Raw genomic sequence first — 15,638 nt, forward strand, 5'->3', positions numbered from 1 at the left:
AGAGTTTCCCCTATGGTACTGGCTCCCTCAGAGTTTGTGCTTGCTGATTTCAGTGCTGTCTGTATCTGCTTGTCTCTCTCAGTTTGGACTGTGGCATTACCTTTTTGGTGGACCCAAGAAAAGACACTGCTCAGCTATTTACTATTTGGGGTAGAGGAACAAGTTCTAAGTTCCACATGCATTGGATAAATGAATGGCTTATATCTACTTATAGGTCTGATGCCTCCTTAGAATAGGAGTTGATTCTTAAAATGTTACTCTAAACAACTTCCTACAGAGTTTCAGTTCCAAAGCTTCATTTTCAGAGCTCAATACAGCATCTTGTACATTATAACAGATTATTCAGAATTGTTTCTTACATGCAGAATCAAGAAGTATTCACATTATTTGACATTATTTTACATAGAAACAAAGTACTTGAAAATTCACAGCTTAGACAGATATTTCATTAAATGTGTGATGAATTTCAGTTCTATTAGCTATATGAGAATTATGTTGAAAAATCAATATTTTATGCAGAAAATGATTTAATCCTCATATTAAAACACTTTATTCATAACAATTACCATAGGGAAAATGTCCCTATTACTTTATTTGCTCTAAATTGAAGTCTTTAGTTCACAGAGCCTATTCTTTAAAAAAAAAATTATTTATTTACTTGAGAATGGTGTGGAGGGGAAGAATGGAGAGAATGGATGTACCAGGGCCTCTAGCCACTGCAAGACTCCAGATCCATGTAGCACCTTCTACATCTGGCTTATGTATATACTTGGATACTGGAGATCGAACATGGGTCCTTAGGCTTTGCAGGAAAATGCCTTAACAACTAAGCCATATCTCCAACCTGAACCTATTCTTAAAAAGGTTTTATTTTCAGTGTCTTGGAATAAAGCAACTACCTCATAGCTGTTTTTCTACAAATCTATTTTCAAGCTGGGGAAGCAGCTCAGTTGGTAGAGTGTTTACTTGCATGCAATGAGGCCCTGAGTTCACTCCCCTGCACTACACACACACTCTACACCATACCACACCACACACACACACACACACACACACACACACACACACACACACACACACTTTCCTTTTGAATTCTTAAATAGCTTTTTCTTTAAAAATCATTGGAATTTTTATCTAATTTCTAATAGCCAGAATATTTTTTCCTATCTTTCTCTTCCTTTCCTCCTTTACTTATCTATCCTCTAAAAAAGGCAGATGTTTCAATTTTGAATTTGGTTTATCATGGTAAACCTAGATTTACCAAACTCTTCAGATGTCATATTGCAAAAAGTATAGTACTTGGACATAGATATTTAATAATATCTTACATTTGATTCTTTCTGTGATTTTAGCTGCCTTCTGCATTTGTACTCTTTTCAAAATGCAGTGTTAGAAATTACTCATAAGAAAAGATAAGAGTGCTAGTTAATCAACACACTGTGGTTGAATGCCTGTTTCATTTGGTAAACATACACCTCATTTCTGTTTGACAGAAGTTTGTGTGAAGTAGCTGAATCATTTAGTAACTGAGAAGCTCACATATCTTATTAATAATATACAAATTATGAACATATCAAAGGTTTAATTATATTCCCCTGGTGGATCTAAACTTCATTTGACTTAAAACCTTGATTTCTAGAGACCATGAGTAAATTAAAAATAATTACAACAGATTTCTATTTGTTGTTCTGTTAAAATGGCAAGTAAAATCCTCTAACAGGAATGAAGTTAGCACCAGATTCACAATGTTTACCTCTCCACATAATAGTTTTATTTATCTTAATCTAAAATTATCAGAAAGGAGGTGCATTAACACTAGATGACACTGAATTGAGTTTAGACTAGTTCTTATAAGTTTATTTTCAGGAAATGCCCTTACAAATTCCAGATAGAATTATAATGTGCCAATAATATAATCAAGATGACTTTATTGATAGAAATGAATCAGATTCCTTGTTTGTGAAAATCTTGTCAGACATAATGCATTGCTAACAGTTCAATGATATGAGGAAATCTGAGTAATAGCTAAATGCTTTAAAGCTAAAGAAAATATTTATCAACTGATTCTCAACCCAGTCTTATCCTAACAGAACTGAATTCTCTAAAGCAGTGTTGTCTTTTCCTTCCAAAGGAAATCCTTCCAACGTAGTCATATTTTTGTATTCATTATAACCCTACTGTTAATTCAACAATTCAGATTTCAGGGAACTTTGTACCAATGATTTTTTGATATGAATCTCCAGAAAATTACTTTCATATATTAAATTGCCCTCTGTTCTCTTCCATACCTCACCTGCACTGACATATTTAAAGCTATGTTGTTATGTCTGAAGATCATGACATATGGTGAATGTGTGTTTGCAACATGGGCTAATGAAGACATCAAAATATACACATGAAATTCTACCATATTTTAAAATTGATTGTTCATTCATTTGCTCATTATCTCTCAATGTAAATATTTAGTAATACTTTGGTAATAACACAGTTGCTCATCCACACATACATCCATTCATCTTCCCATACAATAGTGAATCAAGTATTTTTTGAGAAATTAATGTAATCCATTCATTACCTGGCTGTGAGAATGGAAAAGGTAGACTTTTGTTGAATTTAGGTTCTTGGAGTAAGTAAATGAAAGAAATAATCTAGCATAAATAAATAATTACCAACTGTAGTACTTTCAGTACAAATTAAAAACTCAAAAGGTACTCCTCATAATATTTGGTTCATCTAGTTTCCCCAGTTTTCTCAAAGAACCAACACAGGTTGTGAAAATCAAATTGTGAAGTCCTTATGATGGACAGGAAGATAATTATTCTTCTTTGCTAGTTCTGCCAAATGTATAGGTTATTTTTCCCCAAGTTCCTAATAAAGTACCTAGTAAATTATTGTTAATATTAATGGGTAATAAACTCTAAAACTTATATTGTGGACCAAACACTGGTGTTGGTTTATAGTTACTAGTTTGTGATGAATTAAGCATAAAAATACAAATATTCAGAAATTCCTTGTTATTACACATTTAAAAGTACTAATTTGCAGTAAGCTGGAAACTAAAATAAAACAAGGCCAAACATTCTTTCACCACAGATAGTGTGGAAATCACTATTCTGAAAGACCATTTTCTCTATAAAGAGGTTAAATGATATTTTTTAAAGGAAATGGTATAAGAAAATAAACACTTATTCAGTGCTGAAAATGTTAAGCAGTTTTTGTTGTGGTCAGTTAATGATTACCAAGTTATTTTCTCACACCCAAAGCATGTTCCTCAAGAGCTGTGATCTGATCTGACATCAGAACACAATTTAGCTCATTTAAAAAAAAATTGTCCATTTTTATTTATTTATTTGAGAGCAACAGAGAGAGAAGGAAGCAGAGAGACACAGAGAGAGAATGGGCACGCCAGGGCTTCCAGCCACTGCAAATGAACTCCAGATGTGTGTGCCCCCTTGTGCATTTGACTAACGTGGGTCCCAGGGAATTGAACCTCGAACCGGGGTCCTTAGGCTGCACAGGCAAGCACTGAACTGCTAAGCCATCTCTCCAGCCCTAGCCCATTTTTAAAGGGGTTATTTATGAAGAATTCTAGCTTTGCTTTAATACAAATTGGGCGTATTCATCCTTTGTGTCATTAATAAAGGTAGATGGTAAATGAAGATAGCATCAAGAGTCTAGCCCCCTTTGGCCATTTTCTGATTTCTTCCCTATATCAGTAGTGATCAGAATTGAGAGCATACAGACTGAATGAATAAGTGAACATCTCTTTCTAATGACAAGAGAACAAATCCTAGTGGTTTCATTGCAGTAGTACTGAATTACTAACTGGAGCACAATGTTCAATTCCATACTAAAGCATAGTACTGAGTCACATAGTGCTATGATATCTTCATGTCCCATAAATAATGCCATCATTTTTGCACTCTAGGTTGGACTCCTAGGACGCAGTGGGTCTGGAAAAAGCACCTTATTTTCAACATTTTTGCAATTACTACATTCAGATGGTGACATCTTAATAGATGGTGTTTCTTGGAATTCAGTACCATTACAAGAATGGAGGAGAATATTTGGCGTCATACCTCAGGTGAGCACAAAGATATAGACATAAGAAAAACATCAAAAATGATTTTTAAATCCTTATTTTACACTTAGACTGAAGAAATTCATATTATTCTGCAAAATATATTTGCTGTGTTTCATCTTTTGTGCAACGTTAGGAAAAATTCCATAGGATATTAAGAAATGTTTCCCAAAGTTTGGAATTCTGTGTTACATGAAGCTTATTAAAACTGGTTCATGGGCTGGAGAGATGGCTTAGCAGTTAAGCACTTGCCTGTGAAGCCTAAGGACCCTTGTTTGAGGCTTGGTTCCCCAGGACCCATGTTAGTCAGATGCACAAGGGGCACGTGCATCTGGAGTTTGTGTACAGTGGCTGGAAGCCCTGGCAACACCCATTCTCTCTCTCTCTTTCTCTCGATGTCTGTCGCTTTCAAATAAATAAATAACAACAACAACAACAACATCTGACTCATAATAGTGATAATGTTTCCTAGTGCACAGTCTGTAACAGGTGCCTAGCTCTAGTTTTCACTCTCTTCTATTGCTTTTCCTCCCTCAGTACTCTGCAATTGCAGCAGGTTGAGAAAAGATATTCCTAAAATAACAAACTGTTGAGACAGTAGAATTGAAAATAGAAAGTATAGTGATAATCTTTTGATTTGGGGACAGGAAAAACCTTATTGGATTAATCTGTAGCTCTATTTCAAGGTTAGTCTGTGATGTGGGTCACAAAGGAACCTCTTGCCACGCTAAGTACAACTCTCTGTGTGTTGATGCACAAGTAAACTTCATGTCAGGAAAAGAAAGAGAAACAGTTCCAATTTAAAATGACCTCAGTGAAAACCAAGAGATGCCTTTAGTGAGACTGAAGCTAGAAGGCTGTTCTAAGATTTATTTTTCTCCTTTTGTTCTACTAGACACTGACTCCATTCCACTATGGTGATTCTTTTAAATACTTCTCTACTTTTAACACAAAATTAAAATGCCAGGAGTATCTCCAGGTAGATTGATTCCAAATCCAGATGAAGACAATGCTTGTGTTTCTTGACAGATTAGCTCTCTGGACCATTTGATCCTTTCAACTAATGAGGCACTAAATATTGTCACTACTAAACTGATGCTTTCAATTCATTTGTGTAAAGTTTACCATCTCCTAGGAAGTTTTGTCATAGTTGGAGCTTTGGAAACATTTTTTTTTCAAAAATATAAAAAGGGTTTGTCAGGTGGTCTAAAGATAAATAAACACTGGAAATTCAAGTATCCCAAGGTGATAGCCCTAGGCAAAGTAAAAATGCTAAAGAAAATGGAAAAGAATCTGGTTGTCAAGTGCTACTATTCAGATAAACCTAAATCCTGGCCCCATTCTTGGATTTCACTGTTCTTGTGCAGGCAAGTGTGTCCAGTAGAAGAAGCCAAACCCCAAAAATTAATTTTTGGTTTTTCTGGGAATTCTTTCTTAGATCTTCCATGTGTTAGGAGGGCTTTTGTTTTCTTGCTAACTAGTTCTAGTAATAACTTAAAAACACAGGGCTTAGGGGAAAACCTGGTGGGCCAGAATTATGGAAATATTTTATATTGCCTTTCTGCTAAGGTAAATCTTTAAAGCTTACCTTTATCTCTTTCTCTTGTCTTATGGCTTCAAACTTTATATAAAATATGTTCAGAAGTTCCTTCAGAGATGCTTGGCAACACTGATGTAGATACTTCTCACACGCATGATAATGACCCTGTTGTCAGAGGGGGAGGCATTTTTAATATAATAGGAGCATCTGCCACCATGGTGAACAGTGACAGTTTTTAATGTTATATAGGTGGCCCTAGAAAGAGAGAAAGAGGACAAACTTATCATGTGCTTTGATGTCTAAATAAAGAAATGCTGTGATTTTCCTAACTTTTCTTAAATTGTTGAAATTAGAGAACATTTTTCCTTCTCCAGAGTTCAATCTTTCCAAGATAAAAAGAAAGAAGAGGGTTGAGAGAGCAAATTTTTCCTTCTTCCTCCTGTTTCCTAGACTTAGCAAGAACAAACTTCTAAAGGTCTCTGACCTTGAGCCATCAAAGAGCTCTCAGAGTCTATTGCCCACTGGTTTTCAGACACACAAAATAGAAACTGAAAAATGTTCCTTCTCACACAGTGATCCTAAAACATTAGCTGTGAAATCACATGATGCCATCAGTTTTGGCAAGTCCTAGCAGGAAGTTCTTTATTTTTTATTTTCTGTGGCTAGAAAGCAATCTCAGAGAACATGCCAGCCTGGAAGTCAAGCTGTTGTATACATTTAAAGGCAAAGCCTCCTTTCATTTGTTTTCCTATATCTGTGAGCTCTAAGGTCAGGAATAAGCCGAGTTGCACTGGCTAGACAATTGAATCACTGAGATTGAAATATCCTTTAACTTTGGACCCAATTAAGTACATAATTCTTGAAAAACCCATAAATATTTTAAGTTACAACTGTGAAAGGTTATAACGTTATTCTTAAGAAATACTAGGACATTACTTTATGATCTGGAAATACCCCACATCCACTTAGAATTCCTGTCACAGACAGTTTGGGTGTCTTTTGCTCTGGGAGAGATGAGATTGAGTCAAAACAGGTAGCTATAGATATGAACAATAAAAATCAGTGGTACAGCAGGTGGTGCTCAGCTTACTAATTAACAATTTAAAATTATTAAGCTGGTCTGGAGAGATTGCTTAGTGGTTAAGGTTTCTACCTGCAAAGCCAAAGGAACCAGGTTCAATTCCCCAGGGCCCATGAAAGCCAGATGCACAAGTTGGCAATTGCACTTGGAGTTTATTTTTAGTGGCTAGTGGCCCTCGCATACCCATTCACTCTCACTCCTTCTCTTTCTCTCTCAAATAATAAACAAAATTAAATATTAAAAAAATTATTAAACTCCTATATTAAAATTACAATATCATAGACTTTTAGTTATATCACAGAGAAAGACATGATAAATCTTATCCTTGATAGTCAGCATGAGGTTCTAGTCCAACCTATGTGCTTCTAATGAGAAGCTCAAAATGATACTCATTGTCATGGTGCATAGAACAAAGAAAAAAGATGACCAGATGAGAAACTGGATATTGGTAACCAAACACAGTTTTAGGTCAAGACATGAGATAGTCAGGGAGGGCTGTGAGTACATCCCCATACATCATTGTGTCCTACCTTTCTAGCTATTTTACTCTTCTTCTCTTTTCCTCATCTCTTTACTTGCATCTCTCTATTATATATGGCACATGAACATGCCTTTTTAAAGGAACCGTCAGACTTTATGAAACTGAGTATTTTTACTCCAACCCAAATGCTCTGCTCTCATGTTCCAGACCCGGATGAATCTAAAATCTTGGATATAGTCTGTCCTATTATTTGTTGTGTCTTATTTTCAGATTATCTAATTGTTCAACTTTAATTTTAAATTTCTCAATGAATTTTAATTTATGTTAATCATCTGTTCAATTTGCCGTCAGCATTTTCAAAACTTTTCAGACATTCTACAAATTTAAGATTTAAACACAAAATCACCTAAATGGAAGTAGAATATATATACACACACACAGAATGTAGTAGAAATGCAAAATAAAACATTTTTCTTACATTTTTTTTATGTTACAAGGTGTGTAACACAATAACTTGCATAGAGGAAATTAAATATATCTTGTTTTGTGCTGACTCATTGTTTGATGTCTCTCATAAGGGACTATTGATTCTAGCAACATTAGGCTTTAATCTGTGTAATCTTAGGTAACTTCTTTCATTTCTCTTTTCCTTGATTTCCTTATCTACAAATGAGGTATAATGATGGTAACTATCAATTGAATAGAAAGTACCAAACGCTTGCTTGCCACATATTCTCTGTGGGAGATTAAAACTATTATTTATAACTCCTTGAGGAAAGAGTAATATCACCTTTGTCTACTTCATTGGGGTATGTTTTGTAAGAATAAAAAATGAATGTGGACATTTTCACAATAAGGTAATAATGAAAGCATGCTATAAGAGGAGCATAAGGTTTTTAGGTTGAATATATATAGGACAGATCAGGGAGATTATGAACAAAGACAGGAATTACAAAAGAGGCCACAATGTTATGGAGCATTAGGAGAATAAATGAAGCCATGGTCCACTGAGAAAGTGGCTGGCTCTCCTGGAGTGAGGATAGTCCTGGTAAAATTGTGGAGCATAGTGTATGGGTGACGGATGAGGAGGATGAAGATTCCAGAACTGTCCAACTATGATGTGATGAGTAGAACTTAACTGAGGTGGACAGTGGGGACCGAGAGTGCTTTTCTCTTTTTAGTTTCATTTGACATCTAGTCCAAAAGCATATTGCCTATTGCAGTGACAATGTGACCAGTTGCGGCAACTCTGTAGGCACAGCTGCTTCCACTGAGTTGAGGAGTCAGCTTCAAGGAAGAGATTAGTCATGAGGTGAACAATGGTGATCTCTTTATTTTTCCCTGAGTCTAAAGAATTGCTCTTCAGACCATACATGACATTAAATAAATATCAAATATTTGTACACCTAAGTGTCTTATTGGTGAGTAGTTTCTTAAAAGAGTTCTAGAGGATCATTGTGATTGAGAGTTTGAGGTGGGTTTCTTTAGTGCACAACAAATCTGACTGGGCCTTGTTGACAAAACCATATAACTTCTCTGGGCCTTGGCTGTTGTATTTGTAAACCAAGGGGAAAGAACTTAAGTTGACCTACAAGGGCCTTTCAGTTATACAGATGGATTTGTGGGAAGTTAAGTTTAGAAAACAGAACTAAGATACTTACGGGCACCCTTGGAATCAAGAGAGTACCAGATGTTCTTTGTATTATAGGAATAGAATGTCTGATTAATTGTATGTAATTGAATTGTACCCGAGCCTGTTTGTTCAGTTCATTTTTCTTTAAAATGGGAATATGTAGCTCATTATCTTATACTAGACAATCAAGTATATGAACACAAGACCTAAGAAATTTCTGAATGATATTCCTACAATACTAAAACTTTTGGATGTCTAACTCCAGAAAAGAGCCCCATTCCTTCTTAATTTTAAATACACATTTATTTTAAATATATTAGTTAGATATATTAGTGTATATTAAATGAACTATTTTGCAAAAGAAAATAGACTATTATGAATAAGTTAGGCAAACCACTTCTTAAGAAAATATAAAGACCAATCAAAAATTTAATGAGTTATTAGAATTCCTTAAAAGATTGTGATATTTGTAAACATTTAAGTCATGTTTTAATAGAAGCATACATTAAATACACACACACACTCACACACACACCCCTGAGCCAAAACAAAACAGTGGCTTTATAATGGCTCTCTTTATAAATGGAAGAAAAAGTAACACATATGGAACTCTGACTTGATAATTTTTGTTTTTAGTTCTTACCGGGAATCCGTTCATTCATTCATTCAGGCAACACTTTTTTTTTTTGAGCTTGTATGATGTTTGTAACTACAACAGGATGCATAACTTCATGGTTTGATAGGAGTTGTGAGCATTAAAAACAAAATATCCATAGATGTTCATCTAATCTTAGTATTTTGAAAGTATGAAGATATAGGAGTTTGTTATGAAACCATATTCTCAGAGTCCTTATTTTTTTTTAATTTGTTTATTTTTATTTATTTGAGAGCAACAGAGAGAAAAAGAGACAGAGACGGAGACAGAGAGACAGAGAGACAGAGAGACAGAATGGGTGCACCAGGGCCTCCATCCACTGCAAATGAACTCCAGACGTGTGCGCCCCCTTGTGCATCTGGCTAACGTGGGTCCTGGGGAATCAAGCCTCGAACCGGGGTCTGTAGGCTTCACAGGCAAGCGCTTAACTGCTGAGCCATCTCTCCAGCCCCTTATTTGGTTTTGAGAATAAACTCCCACTGGTAGTGAATTGCTGGAATGAGTTAGAAGTATAAAGGAAGAAACCAATTAGGCAACTCTTGGAGTGGTCAAGAGAGATTAGTTGATGGCTTGGACTGTTCAATGGGAGCAGAAGGCAAGAAATAAATGAATTTGGACGGGAGAGATGGCTTAGCAAAGCCTAAAGACCTGTGTTTTATTCCCCAGTACCCACATAAAGACAGATACACAAGGTAGCTCATGCATCTGGAGTTTGTTTGCAGCGTCTCGAGGCTGTAACATGTCCATTCTGTCTCTTATCTGCCTCTCTGTCAAATAAATAAGTAAATAAATATTTTTTTTAAAAAAGAATAAATGAATTTGATATATTTAAGCATATAGCAAACCTAAGTAAAAAGTTTACACCCCATAGAGTGTCTTGGGGTGGTGGCTGTGAAATGCTCCTTAAAGGGAATGAGATTACCAGCTCATGTAGATCACTCCCATCTGCCTCCCTTCTATAACATTCACTCAGTGAATCAATCATTTGATTTCTAGTATTTTACCAATTTCAAAGTTGTTCTTTCTCCTGTGTCTCTCTAGCTATAAAAGTAGATATGTAGGTGGGTTGATAAGCCAAATGAATATGTGTGTTTTAACAAGTGTCTTTGTGTTAGAGCAGTTTCAAAATCCCATAGGAAAGTTGGTTTATCAGTGAAGTCCAAGAAAAATACATCAATAAAATGGAAGTTTCTCCCGCAAGTTAATTAACTCACAAGTTTGATGTTTTATAATTTTATATATTTGCTTATAGTTAGGAATAGCAATTTTCATTTTCCACAGCCTAAAATTATCTTAATATCCATATGCTAAAGGCATTAGGATTTTTAAAAAGTATCCAAAGGGGCTTTATATACTGCTTTGATGTTTCTTAAAGATGATACAAGCAAATTTAATAAAATATTTAAAATTTAAGAAAACCAGATGGTGAGTCCATGAGTGTTTGTTGTGTTGTTTTAATTTTTTCTTACTTGAAACACTTCAAAATAGTAAGATGCCTAGATTATTCATACTTTCTTCTTTTCCTGTTATTACAGCATCCATTTATTTTTCATGGATCTTTTAAACAAAACTTGGATCCTTATGGAGAGTGGACTGATGAGGAAATCTGGAAAGTTATTAATGAGGTAAGGATACTAACTGAAATGACTTGAAAGCAGTAGCTCATACCACCAGTGGTTGTCATCTGTAAGATTATTTTTCATAGTTACTCTTCCTTCTAAGTGGAGTATTCTAACCTAACTGGTGTATCAATACTTTGGATTAGGCCCATTTCTCTTCTCAGTGGAAACAGACCCTGTGTTACTCCATTCAGGCTACTATAATAAACTGCGATGGCCTGAGTGGCTCATATATGACAGAAATTTATTTCTCAGTTTTGGTGGCTGGGAAGTTTAAAATCAGGGAACAGTAAACACTGTTTCTTGTCTGGCGAGGGCCTGCTTCCTGGCTTAACTCACAGGTGGTACCTTTTTGCTGTCTCTCACACAGGGGAGGTGGTGAATGAGCTCTCTGGGTTCTCTTGTGTAATATCACTACTCCCATTTATTATTAGGTTAGCCCTCCCAACCTAATCACATGCCTCATCTCTCAACAGTACTACTTTGGGGTTTAAGATTTTAACACATGAATTTCTGAAGGACATACACATTTAGACCTTTAACTTTGCTACTTTGTTTCCCAATGTCATGTCCTTTTCACATAGAAAATACATTTCTTCCATCTAAATAAACCTAAGGTCTTAATTCATTCTAACATCAATTGAAAACTTGAAAAACTAAAGTTTTACCTCAATCAGAGCCACGGGACTTTGAACTTTATATTTTGCATAGTGTCATTCTACCATTTCCTGCACTTTGGTCTTTGCAGGGGCTCCATTTCTGTTTATCCCAGATTGTCTTCTCTTTTAGGCCTCCCTCCAGAATATACCTTGTCAGGAGCTTTCAAATGCCTCTGAGTGCTAAATTCTGGCCCTGTGAGTGCCCAACCTTAACATGCCCCTAATAAAATGTACTGGGATTAACCGTTTTCATTATCAAAGTTTCCTTATTACCCAGCAAATGCAGGAGTTTTAAAGAAAACATTAACTAAATTGCAAGTGACACATTGTAAGATCTTTGATGTGACTTCATAGAGTGAACTAAAGGAACATAATGTGGTGGGAAAGAACTTAGGAAGGAAGACATTAGACTATATAAAATCTACAGGTATTGCCATGTCAGAATAAAACTTGCCAGAAAGCAGGATCATAAAATAATCTAAAATTTTAGAAGATATGATTGAGATTTTAAATACCAGCATAATACATATTCATATGGCTGGATTTTTATTGAGTAGTCCATTTTTAGGTGTATCTTTTTATTGATATCCTTTTTAATTTTTCTCTTGATAAACAAAGATGGTGATCCTGCCTTCACCTTTATGTCATAAATAGATTAAGTAGGAGTGATAAGTTTTTGTTGAAGAAGCTAAAAAGTAGCACATAACAATCAAGGGGAAAAGAAATTTGAGTTAGAAGGCCGCAGGCCGAGGTTTTAATTCTGTGTGGCTAATCATATAATCTATGCAAACAGGACATGTTGGAATATGTCAAATTCTAAAATGGAAATTACAGTGGGACAAAAATAGTAACTCTTCTGGCTTGCTCTTTTCGGCTCCGTAGATTTTTCTAAACCCAGCATTTCATTACTTTTCTCTTTCTTCCTGTGTCTCCTTATGGCCTGTTAGACAGGCTGCTGGGCTGTGCACTGTTCACAGGGCCTTTGGGATCTGCTCTTTATGATCTGCTCTCATTTATCTAGGCTCTTCTGCTTCATGATTCAGCTATCCGTGAATTTTTGTGGTGCCTTTAAAGCACTGAACACAGTCTGTTGTCCAGAGGGATTCTCACTTGCTGCTCTGTGTATCTAGGAAAGTCTCACAGCCTAGCAATGCCTGGTCCTTCTCATTCCAGCTTCTCCTTCCACATCACCCCTTCCTCAAACCCATCCTCATGCTTCAGCTGTAAGACAGGAACTTTTCCTAGGTGTATCCCATGCCTTCAACCCTTTTGCCTTCCTCACACTAGATCAATATTTGCCTCAGAATTTGTTCATGTTCCCCATGGGATCCTAAGTTTTCAAGGCTAGAAATCATGTCCTATTCATTATGGTACTTTCTTCAGTACCTAGAGTTGTGTAGGACACATGAATGGTGTTCATTAAATATCCTGAATGATTGGATAAATGAAGGATTCTTTCATTTCCTTGGAAATATATCATGGTAACAACTTCAAAGTTGATCCACAACAGGTATTGCCATCCCCATTTTAGTAATGAAGATACTGAGCCTGGAGCAGTCTAGGACTTTGCTGAGATGACTGGTGAATGCAGACTGAGCTGCAGCCCTGGCTTCTGATCCTAAGGCTGTTTCACCACAGTGAGCTCTGTGTAATCTTGGTACCTTGACTCCTGCTTTGAGAATGAAATCTTTTTTTGGTGACTTTTTGCTCACTAGATAATTTTTGCATATGCTTAGTATGTGTGCTGTGTTTTTGTGGTGTGTTGACATGTGTGTACTGATTCCAGGCCCAGTGGTGCATCCTTTAGAGGCCAAAGTAGAATGTTAGGTATCCTCCATCCTCACTCACCCACCTGTTTTTCCATGAGAAAGGAGTCTCCTACTGATTTCAGAGTTTGCCATTTTTCTCAAACCCCAGCCATTTTCTAGTCTCTGTTCTCCCTGTATGGCCACACTCAGCTGTTTATGTGGGTGCTGGGGAATAAAACTCAGGCAGCCTCAAGACACCTCTGGCCTTCATGCTTGCACAGGAAGCACATTTAACCACTGACCATATCCTTAGCCATAGATGTTGTTTTTTCCTTTTCTCAGTAAAGCCACATTTAATTCAAATATCATTGATCTGTGGTTGATTAGATATCCATTTGTAGAGCTCAAGGATATGGATCACTGATTATAGACTGGGGAGCCCTTACTGCCAAAAATACAAGGAATAAATGTATTGGAATCTGCCATGAACTTATCAAAAATAATTTTCTCATGTTCCAGAGCAAACTGACCCAATAACATTTCCCAGTCTTCCTTGCACATGGAAGTTGTCTTGCGCACAGATCTGAGTGATTATTTTTTTAATCAAGATAATTATTTATATCTTTTTAAAATAAATTTTATGTGTTTCTTAATAAGTAGAAACTTTGTATGTGCCCTTCATGTGTTGGTGCCATAATTTCCCTCCTTCTTGCCCCCATTCCACTGAGGGTCCTCCTCAGTGGGATTGCTGGTATTCACCATGAGGTTGTGGGTTATGAGTTGTGAGAGCAGCAGTCAGTCATTGGTGTGGAGGGGGCACTGCCTTTGGATATTCCCTCCTACCCTGCCCCATCTTTCTGCCCCCTTTTCTGCAAAATTTCCTGAGCTGTGGTGGGTATGTCTTAAGTCTCCTTTAGTGCTGAGCTCTCAGTTGCTGCTGGATTTCTGTTTTGGTACGTTTTGAGTATCCTCAGTGTTTTTTTCTATCACCCTGGTTGACAGGTTAGCCATGGAAGCAGCACTCTGGCTCATCTCACCAATTCCTCTGCGGTTCAACTTTTTGTTCTAAAAATATAAAGCTTCCTTCCTTGTACATGGATTGCAGAGAAAGTGGCCTTTTATGTTGAAGATTCTCCCAGGGAAACCTGGAGTAGAAGTAAAATGAGTTGAATGTCCACTTTTAAGCATCCCACCAGTGGACTGGCTAAAGCACACTGCACTTGTCTGCCTTTGTAATGTCCTTATCACAAGAACTAGCTTCGTACCATTCCATAGCATAGCAGCAGCAGCAGCTAGAAAGTAAAATGTCTGGTCTTTTAGGAACTGTGTGACATTTCCTAACCTTGATATTTGACTTCTTAGCTCAGCAGCCTAAAGCTCAAAAGTGGTCTTATTCTAAAGTTTCTTATGCCACAAATAGTTGATGCTTCATTTATTTGTTTATTTTGAGGCAGGATCTTAGACGAGGTTAGCATGGAGCTCACTATGTAGCCTACGTTGGCCTTGAATTCATGGTGATCCTCCTGCCCCAGCCTTCTGAGTGCTGTGATTATAGACACAAGCCACCATGCACAGCTGATCCTTATTTTAATGCTAAATGGGGAATGAAAATAGAGAAGCTTAGATTCCAGTAATTTTGAACTTATGTTAGTTTACACAGGTCCGAGCTAAAGTTTGTATTTATTATAATCTGTTGAAAAAAGTGGTTTTTAGCCAGTTAAGGTACTGTACACCTGTAATTTCAGTACCTGGAGGAATATGGTGAGCTTCAACAGCATTTTCAGTACGTAGTGAGTTCAGGCTCCTGGAACACTTGGGCTACATGAAAGCATGTCTCAAAAATAAAGGAGAAAAGAAAGAGAAAAATGTTTTGATGATAGCATTAATAGGATTATATTAGGAATAGATATGTATATGTGCTTGTTATCTATGATTCTATTGTTCCTGTTTATCAAATAATAATCTCTAACAGAAACAGGTACTCTTTACACTTATTTTTTAAATGCATTGACTTCAATAGTTTAAGTTCCACTTATTTACATTGACCTTTCTCTCATCAGTATGATTCTAAAGGATATTTTCTATGCTTCATCATGCATAGAACAGTGAACTATGAATGTTACAAAATTACTTCTAGATTG

At 36.3% G+C, this 15,638-nt stretch overlaps 1 protein-coding gene across 1 annotated transcript in view; it reads left to right on the top strand.

Annotated features, from left to right (window-relative positions):
- The window catches only part of Cftr (CF transmembrane conductance regulator), a 133,921-nt gene that overhangs the window by 112,550 nt on the left and 5,733 nt on the right, over nt 1-15,638 (top strand). The window contains exons 23-24 of the mRNA XM_045160653.1: nt 3,929-4,084; nt 11,007-11,096. Of these exons, the coding sequence (XP_045016588.1) occupies nt 3,929-4,084; nt 11,007-11,096 (246 nt within the window). The remainder of the gene's footprint in view (nt 1-3,928; nt 4,085-11,006; nt 11,097-15,638) is intronic.

Source organism: Jaculus jaculus, chromosome 10 (assembly GCF_020740685.1).
Source record: "Jaculus jaculus isolate mJacJac1 chromosome 10, mJacJac1.mat.Y.cur, whole genome shotgun sequence".
Lineage (NCBI taxonomy): Eukaryota > Metazoa > Chordata > Mammalia > Rodentia > Dipodidae > Jaculus > Jaculus jaculus.